The sequence below is a fragment of the Monodon monoceros genome, unplaced genomic scaffold, assembly GCF_005190385.1.
Source record: "Monodon monoceros isolate NGI ecotype Baffin Bay Population unplaced genomic scaffold, NGI_Narwhal_1 Super_Scaffold_5, whole genome shotgun sequence".
Lineage (NCBI taxonomy): Eukaryota > Metazoa > Chordata > Mammalia > Artiodactyla > Monodontidae > Monodon > Monodon monoceros.
The window spans coordinates 105,885,864-105,905,592 of NW_021703782.1; the positions used below are offsets into that span (position 1 = coordinate 105,885,864).

Below are 19,729 nucleotides of genomic sequence, written 5' to 3' on the forward strand. Positions count from 1 at the left end.
CCCAGGGATTGGGGGTCGGGGTCCAGGCAGAGCCCGCCTGCCTCCTCAACTGCCCCGGGGGCCTCTGCTGCCCGGCGGGGCTGCGCGGCGCGGACTACAACTCCCAGCGTGCCGCGCGGGGGCGCCGCCAGGAGCCGTCGCGCGCGTAGGACGGGCTGGGTCGGCCGGCGTAGGGCTCGCGGAGGCTGCGCGGCGTTGCCAGCTGCGCGGCGTTACCAGCTCTGCGGCGTGCTCACCCTGGGCAAGGCGCGGCAGGCGGCGGTGCCGGCCGGCGCAGCCGGTTTGGATTGCGGGAGGCGGGCGGGAGGCGGGCGGGAGACGGGCAGGGGAGGAGCGCCGCGGGCGGGGGCGGGCCGGCCGAGCTGCTGGGCCGTGCAGGGCGCCGAGCCGTGGAAACGCTGCTGAGACTCGGCTTTGTGCGCCCAGGAGCGGCTGATGCTCCTCCGCGCTCCCCACTCTGCTACAGCAGCCGGGCCGCATCTGGACTGCGTGCTCCGCGGCGGGGCCGACACCAGGTGAGCACAGGCTAGGACAACGGGTCCCCGGGCGGGAGAATGTGCCCGGCCGAGTCCGGGGAAGGTGGCGGTACCGGTCTGGGGTGGGGGGCGCGCCCTGCTGCTCTGTCTCCTTGCCGGGCGCTCTGCTACCCTGGCTTTTCTGGGGGTCAAGGCGGTCCGCAGTGACCCGGGCTCGCGGCCCGGGAGATCTGGGCATCCCGTTCCCTCCTCGTCCCATCCCCCAGCCTTCCGGGACGGGTCCTTGTCTTTTGCCCTGGCGGGCTCTGTTAGTCCAGAGGTCTGAGGACCTTGGAGACCCTTGGCATTGGAGTTGGAGGCGCTGGTTCGGTCCCCCTCCCGGCTTTTGCTTTTCGTGTGGAGGAGGGAGAGATGGTGTAAGGGTTCCCTGTGGTCCAGACCATGTCTTCGTCCTGGCTTGGAGAATCTCAGGCTACCTCATAGACGTGACCTTCAGCCCTTCCCCAGGAACAGGAGAACCTGAAGGAAAACAGTCCCATCTGCTGCCCCTTGAGCAAGTCTGTAAAGCACCAGGAATAGAGTCCAAGAGTCCTAATCTCAGCCCTGCCAGCCGTTCCTCTCCCCTTAAGCCCCAGTCCCCTAAGATTCATCTGAGTGGCTTGCTGAGTGTGTTTGTGGGGGTGACTTCAAGCCCCTCTTCCTCTCCCTCAATCACCTTTCCCCTCTGTGCGGTCACCTCTCAGGCACCTCCAGGCTCTCACCTGTTTTCTCCATCGCCCTCTGTGGGCCAACAGAGGCATGGCACTGCCTGGACCTATGGGCAGGGACTGAGCAGGGCCCCTTCTCAAGAAGTTGCCCCTTTGGGTGTTGTGGCTTGGCCTGATCATCCACAGAAACTCCGTAGGTCTCTGGGTGGGGAGTCGAGCCCGAGGCACTCAAGTCAATATCCGCTTCAAGGCATTTTGGTTGGGATCCTGGATGTCAGGAGAGTGGACTGTCTTCTTTTGGTTGGAAGGGCCTCTGAGAGCAATTCTCATTACACCCATTGCACAGAGGGGAAGACTAAGGACTGAAGTGGGAAAGGGACTTGCCCAAGGTCATTCAGAGAGTCATAGGCAGAGATGGGACTTAGGGGCTAGAACCCAGCCTCTGACTCTCAGCCCTGGAACTCCTCACCTCAAGTCCCATGCCTCTAGCCTGACCCTTCCCGACAGCCCCAGAAAGGGACCCAGTCCTCGGCTACCCTACTCAATATGGCCTCACTACAGGTTAACCCTTTGAGATGATAGTGGCCTGGTTGCCCGAGCCAGGAGGTAGGGGATCCAGGCATTTGGGTCCACTGACTGCCCTGTGCCCACAGGCCACAATGCTGCTTGGGGCATCTCTGGTGGGGCTGCTGCTGTTCTCCAAGCTGGTGCTGAAACTGCCCTGGACCCAAGTAGGGTTCTCCCTGCTGTTCCTCTACCTGGGGTCTGGCGGCTGGCGCTTCGTCCGAGTCTTCGTCAAGACCATCAGGCGTGATGTCTTGTGAGTACCTGGTACAACCCTTCCTGGGTTTCCTACACTGTGCTGGGCTCCTAATCCCCCAAATCTCCCCAGGCCAGACCCTATGGTCTCTACCAGCACAGGGCACCCAGGCCCCAAAGGAGCAGTCTGTGTTCCACACCCTTCCCCTTGCAATAGTATGTGGTACCTCCATTGCCAAGGTCAAAGTCTCCTCCCAGGGAATCTACTTAACTTGGTGCTCTTTAGCCTGGAGCAGACTTGGGGTCCTGGGACATACATCAAACACCGGGCGTGTTGAGGAGACATCTGTAAGGAGTCCTAAGAACATGCTGTAACTTGTGAGAGGGTGAAGAAGAACCCTGTGGAGGAGGCCCTGTCCTCCAGCTGGCATGAGTCTGAGAGGGCACTGAATTCTAGAGCAGGCCCTGAATCATGTCAGGGAGAACCTGCTTCCCAGAGAAAGTCAGAGATGGTCCATGGGGATATCCTGTACCAGAAACACCTGCTGCTACCTCCTCTGTGAAAAGCGCTGAGCTGACTCTGGGGCCTGGGGTGGGGAGGGGAATGAGGCAGCCCCAGACCTGGGCCAAGCTTAGACTGGTCAGGGAGACCGGAAGGGGACACAGTCAATCCCTAAACTGGCAGTGCCATGTGGGCAGAGACCCTGGCAGTCTTAATCACGGTAGTATCCCAGTGCCCAGCACCCCGACCCACACCCAGAACAGGTGGCTCGGCATTTGCCAGTCTGAGTTGATTGCAAAAGGAGGTTTCGAGTGGCCACTGCGGGAAGGGTGGTCACAGCAGAGAGCTGTGGGAGCGTGAACAAAGGGAGATGGCTTCAGGCCCGGGCCCTGGGGAATCAGAGGAGGCCTCCTGGAGGAAAAGCAGTTGTACTTGAGAGTCACCTCAAGGAAGTGGGAGCGGGGGATTCCAGCCAGAGGGCACGGCATCAGCAAAGGCACAGAGGCTGGGGGGCCAGGAGAGTTCAGGGGTCAGAGGTGGCACGGGTGGGGCAGGAAAGGAGGATGTTGCCAAGCGATTCCACAAACACTTATTGAACATCTACCCTGTGCCTGGCACTGAGCAGCGCCCGGGGGCAAGATGGTGAACAGGGCGGACCTTGCTGGGCTCACCGGGAGGGAGACGGGACAAATCGCAAACTCGTCCTTTTTCTCTGCGGCAGTTACGGGGAGAGGGACAATACGGGGGTGTGGGAGGTCCAGGAGGAGGAGTTTGGACTTTGACTTGGGGCCCTGTAGTCGTGAAGTCCCCAACAGAGCAGCAGACTCAGAGCAGAGCTTAGAGTGTACTTGGAGTTGAACTCTGGAGCCGGACAGGACTGAGGTTCAAATGTCAGCGCTGCCACGTTCCACCCGTAAAGCCCAGGGCAAACCCTGGCACTGGTTTCCTCCTCTGTACCGGGGAGGGAGTAATCGCCCGGGTCCCTGATGTTATCGTGCAGCATCAGTGAGCCACTGCATGTATCGCTGCCCCGCACACAGGTGCTGGGAAAGGGGTGTCACAAGTGATCAGACCAGGGCCTCCGGACCCCCACTCCCAAGCCCAGCAGTCACAGCTCCCTTGCTCATCCCTCTCCCGCCCCACACCCAGCGGCGGCATAGTGCTCCTGAAGGTGAAGGCCAAGGTCCGACGCTACCTGCGGGAGCGGCGCACGGTGCCCATCTTGTTCGCCTCCACGGTCCAGCGCCACCCGGACAAGACGGCCCTGATCTTCGAGGGCACGGACACCCACTGGACCTTCTGCCAGCTGGATGACTACTCAAGCGGCGTGGCCAACTTCCTGCAGGCTCGGGGCCTGGCCTCGGGCGACGTGGTCGCCCTCTTCATGGAGAACTGCAATGAGTTTGTGGGCCTGTGGCTGGGCATGGCCAAGCTGGGCGTGGAGGCGGCGCTCATCAACACCAACCTCCGGCGGGACGCGCTGCGCCACTGCCTGACCTCCTCCCAGGCCCGGGCCCTCATCTTTGGCAGCGAGATGGCCCCAGGTGAGCCCCGAAGGGGCAGGGGATAGGCAGGGAGTCCCACGGGACCGCCACAACCCCCCCCTCCAGCCCTGGGAGAGTCTGTGTGGCTCACCGGTTAGGGGCATGAGCCCTGGAGTCAGATGGCCTGGGCTGTGCCCCTGGTAGGCTGGAGACCCGAGTGAGACCCTGTGCTTCAGTCTCCTCACCATAGCACCTGCCTCCTGCTGTTTTCAGGGAGACACTTCACCTGAAGTATTAACACAGTGGCCGATGCTAGGTGACCCCTCAGACATAATGGTAACTGTTCTTGTGACTAATTAGGCCTCATCTATAAAATGGGAACAAGAATCTGTTCCCCGCTCTCCTGCAGAGCTTATGTTTATTGGCCGCCGCGTTGGGCACTGACCACATGCTGAGTTTGGGGCTTTACAAAAGCAGCTCTAATCTCCACTAAGCCTGGTGAGGTAGAGATTGTCATCTTGGCTTCACAGATGAGGAGACTGAGGTTCAGAGTGGCGTGAGGCACTCACCCAGAGCCACACAGCTGTTAAGTGACAGAACCGGGGTTTGATCTCGGGCTTTGACCACAGTGTCCCTGTTCTCTCTCCCCGTGCTGCTGTGACTGTGGAATAATGGGCAGGAGAGGTTCTTAAGATGCTGAAAGGGGAGGAGGAAAGATGCAGCAGGGAGAGGGGAGAGGGTTGGACAAGTCAAGAGGAAGCCAGAGGAGTTGTGGCCGTGTGGGCCAGACTGGCCTACGCTCAGGGCGGGTGAGTATCTGGACATGTGTAGTGCACAGGAGAGCCTGAGAGAAGGTTCCCACCCTCTGAAGAGGCTGGAGGGCTGCTGGCCTCTGAACCCCCACTCCTCCCTCCTAACCAATCCCCCATAGACTAGCATGGTACAGTGGGTAGGGCCATAGTAAGCCTTGGTGTGAGATAGAGCTGGCTTTGAGTCCCAGCTCCAGCACATTCTAGCTGTGAGTGAATCCCTCCCATTCTCAGCCTCAATTTTCTCATCTGTAAAATGGGCTGTTATTGGTACCTGTTTCCTGGGGTGTGTGCGCAGGAGCATGCATGTAAAGAGCCCATGGCGTAGTTAGCCAGCAGGTAATGGGAGCCGTTGCTCCTCTCAGCATCTTCCTTATGACGAGGTCCCAGGTGCTTCACCCATCTCTCTGCCCTACCCAGCCAGCCTCCCCTGACACAGCCCCGGCACAAGCAGAGGTCCTGGGAACACGGGGTGTCCTGGCCTGCCTGCTGATCTGCCTTGTTTCCCCCACAGCTGTCCTTGAGATCTGTGCCAGCCTGGACCCCTCCATCAGCCTCTTCTGCACCGGTCCCTGGGAGGCCAGCGCAGTGCCTGCCGGCACGGAGCACCTGGACCCCCTGCTAGAAGATGCCCCTAAGCACCTGCCCAGCCGCCCCAACAAGGGCTTCGTAGGTGGGCCCCTCACCCCCACAGGGGCGTTCTAAGATGGCCAGGGACAGAGCAGTGGCCTCAAGGCCTGGGTTCTTCTGTAAACTTGCTGCGTGACCTGGAGTGAGTCATGTCACCTCCCTTTTCCATCCGGGAAAATGAGGACAGTAATCCTGGGCTTGCTATGAAGGCTGCATGAGCTGATGTGTGTGAAAGCACCAGGCACACAGAACGCAGTTCTTGAACAGCCTTCGTTGACGCCTGACATGCGCAGGATCACGTGGAACCCAGGAGCCTGCCTCGCCTGAGTTTGGGCTGCGCTTGGACCAGGGGCGAGACCCTTTGCATGGTCACCCACCACCTGTTCAGTGCAGGCCCCTGTTGGTCTGTGATCCCCTCCCTGCTCTGGGCTGCCTCCCCCCGACTTCTAGGCAGCCTTCCAGACCCTCTCACCTCTCTTCCTGCCCACTCCAGCCTGCCTTCTAGAGCCCACGGCTTGCTGCATCGCCTGGGGGTTCAGAGCCTGGGCCAAGTTCATATCCCAGCTCTACTGCTTCCCTTGTATGACCCTGAACACCTGAGCTGCCCTTTGAGCCTCGGTTCCCAGAGCCATAAAATTGGGGATGGCAACAGAACCTGTGTTTGAGGGTTGGAAAAGGTCCAGTGGAAAGCTAGGGTATGACCGGAAGTGCTCAGTAACTGGCCGTCATCGTCATTACGGTTTAACCTCTGCCATGTGTGCATATGGTCCGCTGGGTGCTTTTGTAAGCTCCTTGAGGGCGGGACTCTGGCTGGTTGAACCTGGCGCCAAGCCTAGGGCTGACATACTGCACGCGCCCTGAGAACGTGAGATAGTTACTATATAACATGCAGAGGCATTCCTGACCTCCTGGAACCTCCAGCCTGGTGGAGCTGACCTCACACAGAAACCATAACATGACAATCCCTGGTCCTGGCAGTGGGGGAATACAGAAATGGTCAGTGGTGCAAAAGCTACCTCTGCACCCGGCTTCCTGCAGCTAACCCTCCCCACGCAGTAGGCATCACCTCCTTCGAGAAGCCCTCCCTGGTGCCACCTCCCCTCCCTGGAGCCTGGGTCAAGCGCTGCAGCTGGGCTTTGGCAGGCCCTGTGCTTCCCAGCACTCTGCGCTCAGTATTGGAAATACCCGTGTCCTCATCTTCCTGTCCCACTTGGCTCTCACCTCCACCCAGGCAAGGCCTGTGCTCATCTTAGTCACTGATGTCTCCCCGGGCCTGGCACAGAGCGAGGGCTCGGAAAAAGTTCGTTGAAGGAAGCAGTGCAGGCATTAGAGCAGAGAGTGGTGCCTGGGGTCATCAGTGTAGGCTTTCTGGAGGAGGTGTGATGGGAGTGGGTGTTGAGTGATGTACACCTACAGATGTCTGCCTGCCTGACTCTGCCCAGCCCTGTGCTGCCCCCTCTCACAGCTATTCCTGTGTCTGTTTTCTTCAGATAAGCTCTTCTACATCTACACGTCAGGCACCACAGGGCTGCCCAAAGCTGCCATCGTGGTGCATAGCAGGTAAGGGGAAGGTGCCCTGGGGGGAGGCCTGGGGATGGTGGGGCCTCGGAGCCGCTCCTCCTGCCTTTCCAGCTGCCCACAGAGCCCTTGGCCCTCTGCCCTCCCAGGTATTACCGCATGGCTGCCCTGGTGTACTACGGCTTCCGCATGCGGCCCGACGACATCGTCTACGACTGTCTCCCCCTCTACCACTCTGCAGGTATTCCAGGCCTGTCCACTCAGCCTCCAGCACCCCCAGAGTCTTGGAAGCCCCACCCTTCTTGGCAGGCAGCATGTTGCAGTAGAAACATTTGAGCTTTGGAGTCAAATCTGGGTTCAAATACAGACATGGGCATTGATCTCTGAATGAAAGTGGCCACACCAGCAAAAGTGGTGTGTGTGGCTGTGTCCCGCAGGGCACCTGGGCTGGTCTGACCATTCAGGTCGCTTCCACAGGTATGCACAGTCTTAGGAGCTGCTCGGTCTTAGGAGCTTTTAGAAAGACAGAGATGGAATAAATGTAATTCCTGCCCTCAACGTGCTTAGGGTTTGGCTGTGTGTGTTTGGGGCAGGATGAATGATGGGACCCTACCCTGACTCTTAATACAAGAAATGGCATTGAGTATGAGGAGAGGCAGGGAGCAGGAGCTCAGTTCAAGGGAAGAGCCCAGTGATGGCCTGGAAGGCTTCCTGGAGGAGGTGCACCCAAGGCAGGCAGATGTGAGGTGCAGAAGCTAGGTGGGCTAGCTCAGTGCCCCCTGGCTGAATGGTAGCGTTACGGGTATGGGAGCAGGAGCTTGGGGCCAGCTCCAGAGGCCTCAGAGGACAGTCTAAGGATTGCGTACTCAATCCTATAGGCACTGGGGAGCCATGGAAGGTGTCTGACTGGCGAGAGAGATATGACCAGTTAGTGTTGGAGGGACAGGACAGGAGAGAGAAAGGGAAAGAGCCTTTGAGGAGATTGGGCTGTACAAGAGGAGGCTCTGGAGGGAAGGGTCTCCTGTCTACCTGACCTCTGAGGCCCACCCCTCTGCCTTCAGGAAACATCGTGGGAATCGGGCAATGCCTGCTCCATGGCATGACGGTGGTGATCCGGAAGAAGTTCTCAGCTTCCCGCTTCTGGGACGATTGTATCAAATACAACTGCACAGTGAGTGAGAGGGGAAGGGGATGAGCATCCCCGTCCCCTCGGGACCCTCCCACCAGGTCTACCCAGGGACATCTGTCTTACAGCTGAGGGCAGCCAGCCATTTATTTGGGGCAACACTCCCATTGTTCAGATGGGGAGGCTGAGGCCCAGAGAGGGAAGGGATTGCACAGCCGGCCCCTGGGGTAGTAGGGGTAGGGGCTTGGGGGGTTGGGGGGTAGTGAAGTAAGAGTAGCCTCAGGGGCCCAGACTCACGCCAAGTCCATCCCCAGATCGTGCAGTACATCGGCGAACTCTGCCGCTACCTCCTGAACCAGCCACCCCGGGAGGCGGAAAACCGGCACCGGGTGCGCATGGCACTCGGCAACGGCCTCCGGCAGTCCATCTGGACCAACTTTTGTAGCCGCTTCCACATTTCCCAGGTGGCCGAGTTTTACGGGGCCACTGAGTGCAACTGCAGCCTGGGTAACTTCGACGGCCAGGTGCGGCCCAGGTTGGGGATGCGGATGGACCACGGAAGGCACGGGTGGCAGAGGGGAGAGCAGAGTTCCAGTGTGGGAGTGTGGGTGCTGGAGGCCCCCCGCAGCCCCCAGACTGTCCAGTTTCAGGCCCATGGTGGGAGCAGCTGGGCCCGAGTCTCGGCCTTTGCAGGTGGGGGCCTGTGGATTCAACAGCCGCATCCTGTCTTTCGTGTACCCCATCCGGCTGGTTCGTGTCAACGAGGACACCATGGAGCTGATCCGGGGGCCTGATGGCGTTTGCCTTCCATGCCAGCCAGGTCTACCCTAGGGTTGCAGTTGGGGGTGAGAGTGGGAGGGGCTGACTCAGGAGGGGGGTGGGGCCGGTGGGTGGGGAGCCCCATCCTGGTCAGCAGCCAGAAGTCATCTTCTCTGAGGGCTTCCAGGCATTTATTTCTTCACCCGTGCATCCATTCAGTCATACAGAACGTAAAGCTCTTTAAGCAGAGCCAGGGCCCTGGGAGTGCCGGCTCTGGTTAGGCCGTCGTGTAGGGCTTGACCACCCTGTCATTTGTTTGTTCGACTTTCCATCCATCTGTTCAGTGACCAGACTTTACCGAGAAGCTCCCTGCCCTCGGGGCTCCCGGGGTGGGGCGGGGAGAAGTGGGAGTTTCTGTGGACAGCTGCAGGGTGCACTCAGTGTGAAAGAGACCCCAGGGCAGGTCTGACCCTGCCTCCCCTGCCCACAGGTGAGCCGGGCCAGCTGGTGGGCGCCATCGTCCAGCAGGACCCCCTGCGGCGCTTCGACGGCTACCTCAACCAGGGCGCCAACAACAAGAAGATCGCCAAGGATGTCTTCAAGAAGGGGGACCAGGCCTACCTCACCGGTGGGTGGGCACCTCTCCCTAGGCCTTTCCCGCCCCTCGGGTTGGGGGGGGAGGAAGGGGCCTTTCGCCACCCTCTGAGAGCACCTCCCCGGGACCCAGCTCACCCAGCTCCCCTCTAGGCGACGTGCTGGTGATGGACGAGCTGGGCTACCTGTACTTTCGGGACCGCACAGGGGACACCTTCCGCTGGAAAGGCGAGAACGTGTCCACCACGGAGGTGGAGGGCGCGCTCAGCCGCCTGCTGGCCATGGCCGACGTGGCCGTGTATGGCGTCGAGGTGCCAGGTACCCGGGGAGGCAGGAGGTGCCGGCGTGTGTGCGGAGGGGCCGCAGGGGCCATCGCCAGCCGCTCACTGCCCGCTCTGCCACCCCCAGGAACCGAGGGCCGGGCCGGCATGGCCGCTGTGGCCAACCCCTCCGGCAGCTGTGACCTGGAGCGCTTAGCCCAGCTCCTGGAGAAGGAGCTGCCCCTGTACGCCCGCCCCATCTTCCTGCGCTTCCTGCCTGAGCTGCACAAAACAGGTCTGTCCCCACCCCCGACCCCAGCTCCAACTCGCAGGTGCCAGGCCAAGGCCCCTTCCTGGGTCTTTCTGAGAGGCCGGGGTGCCTGTCATTTTCCCTTCACCCACAGCCTTGCCAAGTGGTTGGTAACCTGACCTACCTGTGAGCAGACCCAGGCTTCAGGGAGAGAGGGTGCATCCATTCTCAGTGGGACAACTGAGAACAAATACCGACTGAGTGTCTAGTCTGCTCCAGGCACTGTGCTAGGCCCTGGGGGTATAGGTGACAAATTCCGGCAGGACCTGTGCCTTCTGGGAGCTTCTAGAGCAGCAGGGGAGGCAGCCACAGGATAAGGAATTCCAAAGATAAAGAATGGAATGCAGATCAAACTAACAGGAAAGTGAATGAGGGGATTGTGGGTGACTGGGAGGCTCCCCTGAGGAGGTGCGGTTTCAGCGGAGACCCAAGAGTGAGAGGGAGGGAGGGAGGGAGGACTTCGTGGGGGTGGGAGGCCTTCCGGGCTCTGGGAACAGCCACTGCGGAGTCCCTGAGGCAGGGAGGCACTTGGCTGCTAGAGGAATGAAAGGACGCCCCTGAAGCTGGAGCAGTGAGGGGTGGGCAGCGGCGTGAGGTGGGATGGCAAGGGCAGCAGAGGCCTTGTGGGCCGGGGAGGGGGGCTTGGACTATACCGGGGGCAGTAGGGAGCCACAGAAGTGTTTGAGCAAGGTAGTGACCTGGTCAGATTCCTGTCCTGTGTGGAGGCTGGGGGAGGCTGCAGGTGACTCAGGAGGAGGGGCGAGTGGTGGGTCCACCGGCACACGGCGGGGTGGTGCCATCCTTCTGTCTGTCGGTCCTCTCAGGAGCTTCTCTGGGCAGGAAGCTCTGAGGCTCATGCCCCGACCTCCCCTCCACTCTCCTCAGTCCTGGCTGCCTCCAAACTTACTTAGGGCTCAGAACAGCCATTTTATTTGCTCACAATTTGTGGGTCAGCAGTTTGGGGTTAAGTCCAGCTGAGTGTTCTTCTGTTGGCCCCATCTAGGGTCAAATAGTGCCATCGGGTGTAAGAGGGCCACCCTCACGTGGGGCTTCCGTCTAGTTGGCTCTGCAGTGATGTCCACAGAACGGTGGTGATGGCAGTGTGCTCTATCTGCGCTCTGCGCTCTCCACATGGCAGCTACCAGCCCCGAGCGCTTGAAGTGGTACCAGTGTGACGCGGAAACTGAATTTTAAATTTCGTTTCATTTTAATTAAATTTGCATAGCCACATATGGCCAGTCTTAGCGCCCGTCTAAGCGGCCCTTCCTGGGGTGGTTCTGCTCTGTTCCATGTGGTTTCTCCCCCTTCAGAGGCTAGACTGGTCTCAGGGCACCCCGAGAGGGTGGGGATGGAAGCTGCAAGGCCCCTTGAGGCCTAGACCACCCGCAACATGGCCTCTTCCGCATTCTGTGAGTCAGAGCCAGTTGTAAGGCCAGTCTGGATTCAAGCAGCCGTTGAGAAAGACTCCATCTCTTGCTGGGAGAAGTGGCCAGTCCACGCGGCAGAGGGGTACCTGGGAAGAAGCTGTAGCCATTTCTGGCATCTCTATCACACCTGGGTTCAAACCCCAGCTCCACTGCCTCCGAGCTGTGTGACGTTGGCTGAGATATGTGCCTCTGAGCATCAGTTTTCTCATCTATATAGAGGGGCTAAGACCGTTGATTGAAAGATGCATAATTTATATCACATACTATTAAGGGGAAGACACACGAACTGAGCTACTTCAGAGATGTTGAAATCTGAAATCTTGTGCGTCTTAGAATCCATAGAATATGGTTGTGCACCTGCCCCTGGGGTTGATGTGCAGATTGCATGAGATCACCTCTGTACCTGGGAGGTGCTCAGATGAAAGGGAGCCATCAGGGAAGACCTGCGGTCTGGTCCTCACTCTGCTGTCACTCAGCATGTGGCCCTGAAAGAACAGCTTCTCTTCTTCAGGTCTCCGTTTCCCTGTCTGCAGAAAGGCGTGGGTAACTCGGCCCCTTCCCCTTTGCCGGGGCTGCTCTGAGGAGTGATACGTAATGTAATGGATGGAGCCTTTGCAAACTGTAGAGGGCGGTGCCCCTCCTCCCATTCCTCCCCTTTCCGGTGTCCTCTGCCCTTCCTCAACCCTGGCGGGAGGGCGGGTTCCGAGAGCTCAGGCCCCTGCCCTGCACCCTTCTGACCCTTCTTCCCCCGTCTTCTCCCTCCCTCAGGGACCTTCAAGCTACAGAAGACAGACCTGCGGAAGGAGGGCTTTGACCCAACAGTTGTGAAAGACCCACTGTTCTACCTGGATGTCCGGAAGGGCCGCTATGTCCCTCTGGACCAAGAGGCCTACACTCGCATCCAGGCAGGCGAGGAGAAGCTGTGATTTGCCCCGAGTCCCTCTGAGGGCCACCGGATGCTGGACCCAGAGCACCAGCTCCCACCCCAGAGGGTTCCTGGGCAAAGCCAGACCAAAGCAAGAAGGGCCTGGCCTCACAACCCCGAGGTGCCGACCCCCACCCCTCAAAACTGCCAAGGGACTCACTGCTGCCTCCCCCTCCCCCCGAGGCTTTCTGTGAAAGCCTCATCTCCATGTTGTGTCTTCAGGGGGCCTCTGGGCCCCAGGCTGAGACTGAGACTGGGCCCCTCAGGGTGATGTCTTAGGGCAGGACAGGGGAGGTGGAGGGTCACCAAGCACTCTCCAGAGAACAGGCAGCTTGTAAACGGGACCAGGGCAGAAGCCCCCAGACCCAGGACGCCAGCAGAGTGGGCGGGGGCAGCAGTGGCCGTTGATCAGGTGTCCGAATAGGATCCAGGCCCTGGAGCCACTCAGGCGTCCTCAGCCCTGCCGGTGCCTCTAGGAGGGCAGGAGAGAGACTGACCTGTAGCAGGCAGCCTGGACCTGTAGCAGGCAGCCTGGAGGGGGCACCCGTCTCATCCCCTTCTCTCTGGGTGCCTGCCTGGCTGTCCCTCAGGCAGGGCCTCTCTGTCTTCGTGGGTCTGTCCATGTCCCCTCCTCCGTCTCCGTCCTGGCCTGGCTATGAAGGGAGAAGGGGTGGGGGGGCGCTCAGGGGCCAATAAACTCTGCCTTCCTCCCCCTGCCCGTGTGATGCCACCTGAGCTCACCCCAGCCTGCTCAGGCCCCAGCTTCTGCCCCATTCACTCCTCCATTCATTCGTTCATTTGGACTGAGGGATATAGCAGGTTATCTTAGATGGGGGGCAGTTCCCACCTGAGCCTGGCAGGGTGTTTTAACAGCATGATCTTGAGAGTCTAAACCAGCTGTGTCACGAGCTTGCGCGTTGGGCAAGTGACTTTGTCGTCTCTGTGACAAGGGAATGATCAGTTAAGATTCAGAGAGCTAAAGGGAGCCAGTATGAGGAAAGGGCTGTTCAGAGCTGTTGAGGGAGGAAACCCTAACCCAGCACAGGGTCCCATCTCCAGACCCTTGCCCATGCTGTTCCTTCTGCCAGGGGTGCATTTTCCCAGGGGGTTTGGCAGGGGTGCTGTGCAAGGCAGAGCAGGGCTGCCTAACCAGCTGGGTAGAGTCTAGGAAAGCTTCCTGGAACAGTGTTTGCAGAGCTGTCAGCAGTGCCAGCGGAGGGCCAGCTGTCCCCTAGGGCCCAACCCTGGAGTCGCACGCAGGCTGGAAATGTGCGCAGCCCAATGGAAAGGGGGTCCACCCCAAGCCAGGGCAGCAGGCAGCATGTGTGCCCCAGGGCGTCATCTTCACTATTTAACCCTCAGCACCGTCTGTCACTTGACTGAGGTCACACAGCAAGTAGTGGGGACTGGAATGCCAGCCCCAGCCCCTTGCCCTTCCCGCTGCTCCTTGGTGCAGAAGGCAACAGGAAAGCCAGATGAGCTTCCATTCCACGCATGCTTGTGGAGCCAACTGTGAGCCACACCCCAGGCCAGCAGCTGACTGGGTGGTGGGTGACCAGGTTGAGAAATCTGGGGTGCCTCCTGGGGGAGTGACCTTTGAAAGATAGTGGAGTCTGGTGCCACTCTTGGGAGAAGAGGGAGGCAGCGCTGGAGTTGGCCCCTGGAGAGCGAGGCTGATGCGGGTGGGGTTTGGGAGTGGCAGGCATGGATGCAGTGCCCTAGTGTGACCAGCAGAGGGCGCACAGGTCCTGCAGAATCCAGTCCAGCCTTTGGCGCTCAGCCAAGGGAAGCTGGAAGGAGGGAGTGCAAGTCCCCACTTCACCCCCAGCGGTACTCATCCCAGAGGACTCTGTGGTGGGCCTTTGATCAGGCTCCCAAGGGGCTGGACTTGGCTGACAGTGAAGCTTTGTGTCTTTAACCCGCAGCAATGACTGCTCTCCGACGGGAAGGAGCCCCCCAGTGGTCCCTGTTCCTTTCCCCTGGTTGAACACAGTCACCCAGAGGCAGTAAGGAGTGGTGGTTAAAAGCTCCTGCTGAGGAGCCGGTCAGGCCTGAGTTCAAGTCCATTTGCCAGGCTAGGCCTCAGTTTCCTCTCCCATAAATGGTGGTTTAGGAATCCCTACCTCGGGACAATTGTGAACGTGTAATGAGGTCGTGCTTGGAAATCTCTCAGCTCGGGGTCTGATGCTGATAGCTGAGCAGCACGTGGTTGTTGAAAGAAAAAAGGAGCAGTGTTGAGCTGTTAAGACCGCAGACTAGGCCCGTTTCCCACTTCTGCACCAGCACCCGCCCCCAGCCCCTCCATGAAGGGACGGGGCTGGTGGGCCCCTGGGCCTTGCAGCTCTCCTGTCTGCCTTTGGTCATTCCAAACCACGGCTGTGTGAGTCATCCCCCCCCCCCCCGCCCCCGGGGCCTGCAGTCGATGCTCAATACCTGCTTGTGAAGTTAAGGATAGCTACTGTTTACTGGGCATTTCCTGACATTTACATAGCACTTCACAGTTTACAAAGCACTGTGTAAGTACATCAATGGAGCAGACACTAAATCCCTACTCTGTGCAGGGGGGCGGGGCATGGTCAGATCTGCCCTCAGGGAGCCCACTATCTGGGGACAGAGGAGAGGGTCCTAGCCAGTCAAGAAGCAAAGGGTGTGTGCTTAGCTGCACCCTAACCCAGAGCCCTGGTCAGCATGTGGGGGAGGTGAGGAAGTCGCGTTTCATGGTCACAGAGGCTTTTCATGTAAGAGTCATCCAAGAATAGGAGAGGGAAGAATGGCCCAGACAGAAGGAGCCACAAAACATAAAGGCCTGGAGGTGAAGGGCAGGGAAGGGCGAGCAGGGCAGATGAAAGAAGGGCAGTGAGTCTGCAGCGGTGGGACTGGGGGGAGAGTTGAGGCAAGGTATGCAGAGTGAATCCTTTGTGGGCGTTTCTTGCACACTTGAGGACTGGGGGCTCAGCTAGGAAATCCTTGTATGAGGCCAAACCCATTGCCGTCGACTTGCTGACAGCCACCACGTGTGGAGCACTTCCTATGTGCGGGACGTGAGGCCAAGCACTTGACGTGCGTTATTTCATTAAATCCGTCACACAGAGCAGCTACAATTTTTACCCGCACTCCACAGATGAGGACTCTGAGGCTCAGAGAAGCTAAGTCTCTCCACAGACCACAGGGCCCGTGGATAGCAGTCCTGGGACGCAAGCCCCCTTCCCAGAGCCTCGGTGTCCCCATCTGCAGGCTGGGCCGGGGAGGCTGGAAGGGGCCTGCCTCGAGCACCCAGAGGTCCTCCCGCCCTCAGACAGGCGAGTGGCTGCCCAGGCCAGTGCTTGGCGTATCACTTTCAATCCCTGGGAAGAAGGTTAAATACCTCTGAGGGGCCTATTGAGGCGCTGGCGGCAAGGGAAGGGGCGACCGAGTGACTTTCAAAGGGGCCTGAATGCGTGGCCAGCCCCTCCCCTGGAGGAGGGGGCCCTGCTTCCTCCCGGCCTAATGATATTCTGGGCTCAGCCCTCATCTTTGGCGGCAGTTTAACCCGAGCCGGGGAGGATTTCTTTCTCACTGATCTCAGCTTGACACCCAATTAGCACAAGAATGGGAGGTGGAAGCCTGCAAGAGGCGCCTCCCAGCCTCCCGGGGCGCACGAGAGGAGCAGGCGGGGAGACAAAGGGCAGCGGGCAGGGGGGCCCCCGCGCCCTCGTCTCCCCTGCAGACCCCGCCATTGTCTCCCTAGGAGCTTCAGAGGGGATGGAGGCCAACACCCGGCTAGCCGGCCTGCTGGAGGGACAGGGTTGGGGCCCAAGCCCCTCTTCTGCGTGGGTCCCAGGGGAAGGCATTTGGGTGAGCCAAGCCCAACAGGAGGCAGCGAGGGTCAGGGATCCTGAAGGCGCAACAACCTGGGGTCGAGGCCTGACACGTAGGGGTCCGTGAACAAGTCACCGGTTCTCAGCCTCAGTTTTCACATTTGAAAAATGGTGCTAATAGCAGCCCCTGTGAGGCATCAATCAGGTCATGCATGCGAAGCTCCTGGCAGAGGCAGAGTGGGGGTCAGTACTCGCTGAATGAGTATAACATGTTAAACTGTTATTGTTACTAATTAGGAGGTTCAGTAGGGTAGGCTTGGGGTCAGGAGAAAGGACTTTCTAAGAATGAGAGCCAGGCATTCAGAGTGGGCTGACTTACTGAGAAGTGAGCTCCCAGTCTCTGGGGCTTTGCCAGGAGAAGCTGGAGGCCCCCCTGCCTGTTGAAATGTGGGAAGGGTTCCCACTCCTCTGGCCTCCCTACATGCCCTCTCCTGCCCACCTCCACCTCCCACAATTCCTTGGGACTTCGGCTTCGATGTGACTTCCTCTGAGAAGGCTTGCCTAACCCCAGGGCTGGACAGGGCCCTCCTCCAGCTCCCACAGGCCCCCGTGTTCCCCCTTCATGCTACTGATTGCACTGTGTCGTCTATTTTCACATCTGTGTCTTTTCCAAAACATCAGCCCTAGGAAGGCAGGGACCCCTTGGTTTTGTTCACCATTGTGTTCCCAGCACCAGCATTGGACCTGGCACTTAATAGGTGCTCAATGAATGTTTGTCAAATGGATGAAGCTTTTCAAAAGCTCCTTAGCTTTCCCATTCCAGCCTCAGAAGGCAGCGGTTCACAGGGTTAAAGGATATTCAACTCATAAAGGTGGGCTAAAGTCAGAGGGCTTTACCTTGTCAGCAAAGAGAAGACATTAAATGGCTTTGAGCAGGGGATTGATATGTGTTCGCTCATGCATTCATTCATTAACTCATTCAGCAAGCACCTACCAGATCTCTACAATGTATGAAGCTCTTTATTATGAGCTAAGGCTCTAGGATGAATCAGGCAAGATTTCTAGTGCTCAGCCCTTGGAGGAGCCGGTGGAAATATCTTAGAATATGTGTGTGTGTGTGTGTGTGTGTGTGTGTGTGTATTTTTTTAATGCCTCACTGTGCAGCTTGTGGGATTTCAGTTCCCCAACCAGGGATCGAACCCAGGCCCTTGGCAGTGAAAGTGCAGACTCCTAACCACTGGACCGCCAGGGAATTCCCTAGAATATTTTTGCTGAAAAGACCTTAAGAGATCATTTGGCCCCAAAACCTTCTTTACAGATTGGGGAAACTGAGTTCCACAGTTTCCACTGGGGCCTTTCCATTTACCACAGGATTCTTCTGTGCTTTTCGAGGACCAGGGCTGTCTCATTTGCCCTCATTTTGCCAGTGACCTGGAACCGTGCCTGATACACTGAAGGCGCTCAGGGATGTCTGTGGAGTCGAATTGTACAAGGAAGCCAAGGCCAGAGGGAGGGAGTCGGAGGCAGGCAGGCCAGAGAAGCAGGTGCAGGTGAGAGGTGATGGGGGTGGCAGTGGTGGAAGAACGGAAGAACATGGGGTTGCAAAATCAGCTTAGCAAGGAGACGAGTCCAAATGTGGTGACTGTCTGGGTGTGGAAGAGAATTAAGAACAATGCCCAAGGTGTCTTGCTGGGGTGTTTCCGTGGATGGCAGTGGTATCCTTGAGATGGGGAACACGGGGAGCCTGTTTTAGGATGCGAGGCACTGTGCCAAGAACTCACTTAGTTCTGACTGCAACCCTGTGGGGGCTGTTACTGTCTTCATTTTACAGATGAGGAAACTGAGACACAAAGACATTAGGGACTTAACCAAAGACACAGTAGGAAGTGGTGGGACCTGGATGTAAAGCCGGCAGTTGAACTCCCAGCTCTTAGTGATGACTACATCCTTATATCCACCCTTAAACACCAGGCTACCCCACCTTCTCTACTAATGCTGGGTTCTATTTTGGAAGTGTTGTTTAGATGCCCTGGGAGATCCACTTCACCCGTTTTGTGCCCTGGGCTTTTGTAACAGGCTGCAGTGGTCTCCCTGTCTCCTTCCCTGTTCCCCCCAAACGTTCTCCACACTGCAGCCAGGAAAGTTTTGTTTTTTTAAAAATAAATTTATTTATTTGTTTGTTTATTTACTTTCGTTGCTGCGAGCGGGCTTTCTCTAGTTGTGGTGAGCGGGGGCTACTGTTCGTTGCGGTGCGTGGGCTTCTCATTGCGGTGGCTTCTCTTGTTGTGGAGCATGGGCTCTAGGCGCACAGGCTTCAGTAGTTGTGGCGCGTGGGCTCAGTAGTTGTGGCGCACGGGCTTAGTTGCTCTGACACATGTGGGATCTCAGACCAGTGCTCAAACCCATGTCCCCTGCGTTGACAGGCGGATTCTTAACCACTGCGCCACCAGGGAAGCCCGGATATTTTTTAATATGTTTATGTTGTATGTATTTATTTATATGCCACGCCTCACAGTATGCAGGATCTTAATTCCCCGACCAGGGATTGAAACCGCACCCCCTGTAGCGGTAGCACAGAGTCTTAACCACTGGACCACTAGGGAAGTCCCAGGAAGGATATTTTAAAACACAGTTCTAATAATGTCACACACACACACACACACACACACACACACACACACACACGCCCCACCCCAAAATCCTTCCAAGGTCTACCATTGCTTTTAGAATAGAGACTGAAATTCTTACCTGGCTCGCAAGGCATGATTTGGCCCCTGCCCACCTTTCTAGCCTCATCTCTTACCAGGCCCTCTGTTCCCCAATTTCCGCCTTCTCTTGGTGTTCCAGCACGTTCTCCCACCCAGAGTCTTTGCACAGTCTGTTCTCGCTGGAATGCTCCCAGAGGTTTTTCTCCCCTCACATTCACCTAGTTAGCTCTACTCAGGCTTTAGCGCTCAGCCCAAGTCCAGTCCAGTCCATTTTCATTTTGAAGTTCTTACAATTCCAGATCATTTTTCAGTTTGAAATTTTACATTTATTAGCATGACTCGTATGTTTATTTGATTAGTTTCCCCCACTAGACTGTGAGTGCCCTAATTGGGCTGGAACCTTGCCTATCCCGTTCAACCCCGCATCCATTAGCACCAACCAAAATGCCAGGCACATGGAGGACGTGCAATAAGTATCTGTTGAATGAGTGCGATCCAAATCGACAGGGCGGTTGGATTGCTAGTCGATGGCTCAGGAGAGAGATTTCTGGGCCGGAAATAAAGACTTGGGGGTCACTTATAATTCAAGACGAGTGGACGGGCTCGTCCAAGCGGTGTGCGGACTGAAGAGAACTGGTAACTAGTGCAAGATAAACTGTAACGTGGTTCACAGTCTCAGCACCAAGATGCCAAAGCTCTCCTCCGCTTAGCTGTGGCTCATGCCAGTCGCTGCCCGCCCTGGTTGTTTGAGGCCCATCCCTAAACTGCGGAAAAGGACCAAGTCAAACGCCCTCAACCGGGCCCACTATCCTCCAAGCTCAGCTCCCTGCTTCAGGCCTCCCTCCAATAGCTGAGCAGGAGCGTTTCCCTGGCACCGCCTCTTCCGTCCGCAGCAACCGGAAACGAGGCAGTAGCGTCGGAAGTTGAAGAGAGTTTCC

At 58.0% G+C, this 19,729-nt stretch overlaps 1 protein-coding gene across 2 annotated transcripts; it reads left to right on the top strand.

Moving 5' to 3' along the window:
* The first annotated feature begins 245 nt into the window (after nucleotides 1-245).
* Nucleotides 246-13,421, top strand: SLC27A4 (solute carrier family 27 member 4). Of its 2 annotated transcripts, none has more exons than XM_029202948.1 (13): nucleotides 246-515; nucleotides 1,837-2,003; nucleotides 3,594-3,988; nucleotides 5,252-5,410; nucleotides 6,858-6,927; nucleotides 7,035-7,126; nucleotides 7,947-8,056; nucleotides 8,326-8,535; nucleotides 8,705-8,831; nucleotides 9,261-9,398; nucleotides 9,518-9,682; nucleotides 9,773-9,919; nucleotides 12,130-13,421. In XM_029202948.1, exons 2-13 carry the CDS (start codon nucleotides 1,843-1,845, stop codon nucleotides 12,285-12,287), a joined length of 1,932 nt encoding a protein of 643 aa, XP_029058781.1. In that variant the 5' UTR covers nucleotides 246-515; nucleotides 1,837-1,842; the 3' UTR covers nucleotides 12,288-13,421. The 2 variants fall into 2 exon arrangements, with proteins under 2 accessions (XP_029058781.1, XP_029058782.1); XM_029202949.1 differs by having other exon boundaries at nucleotides 372-515; nucleotides 8,828-8,831.
* The last annotated feature ends 6,308 nt before the right edge of the window (nucleotides 13,422-19,729 follow it).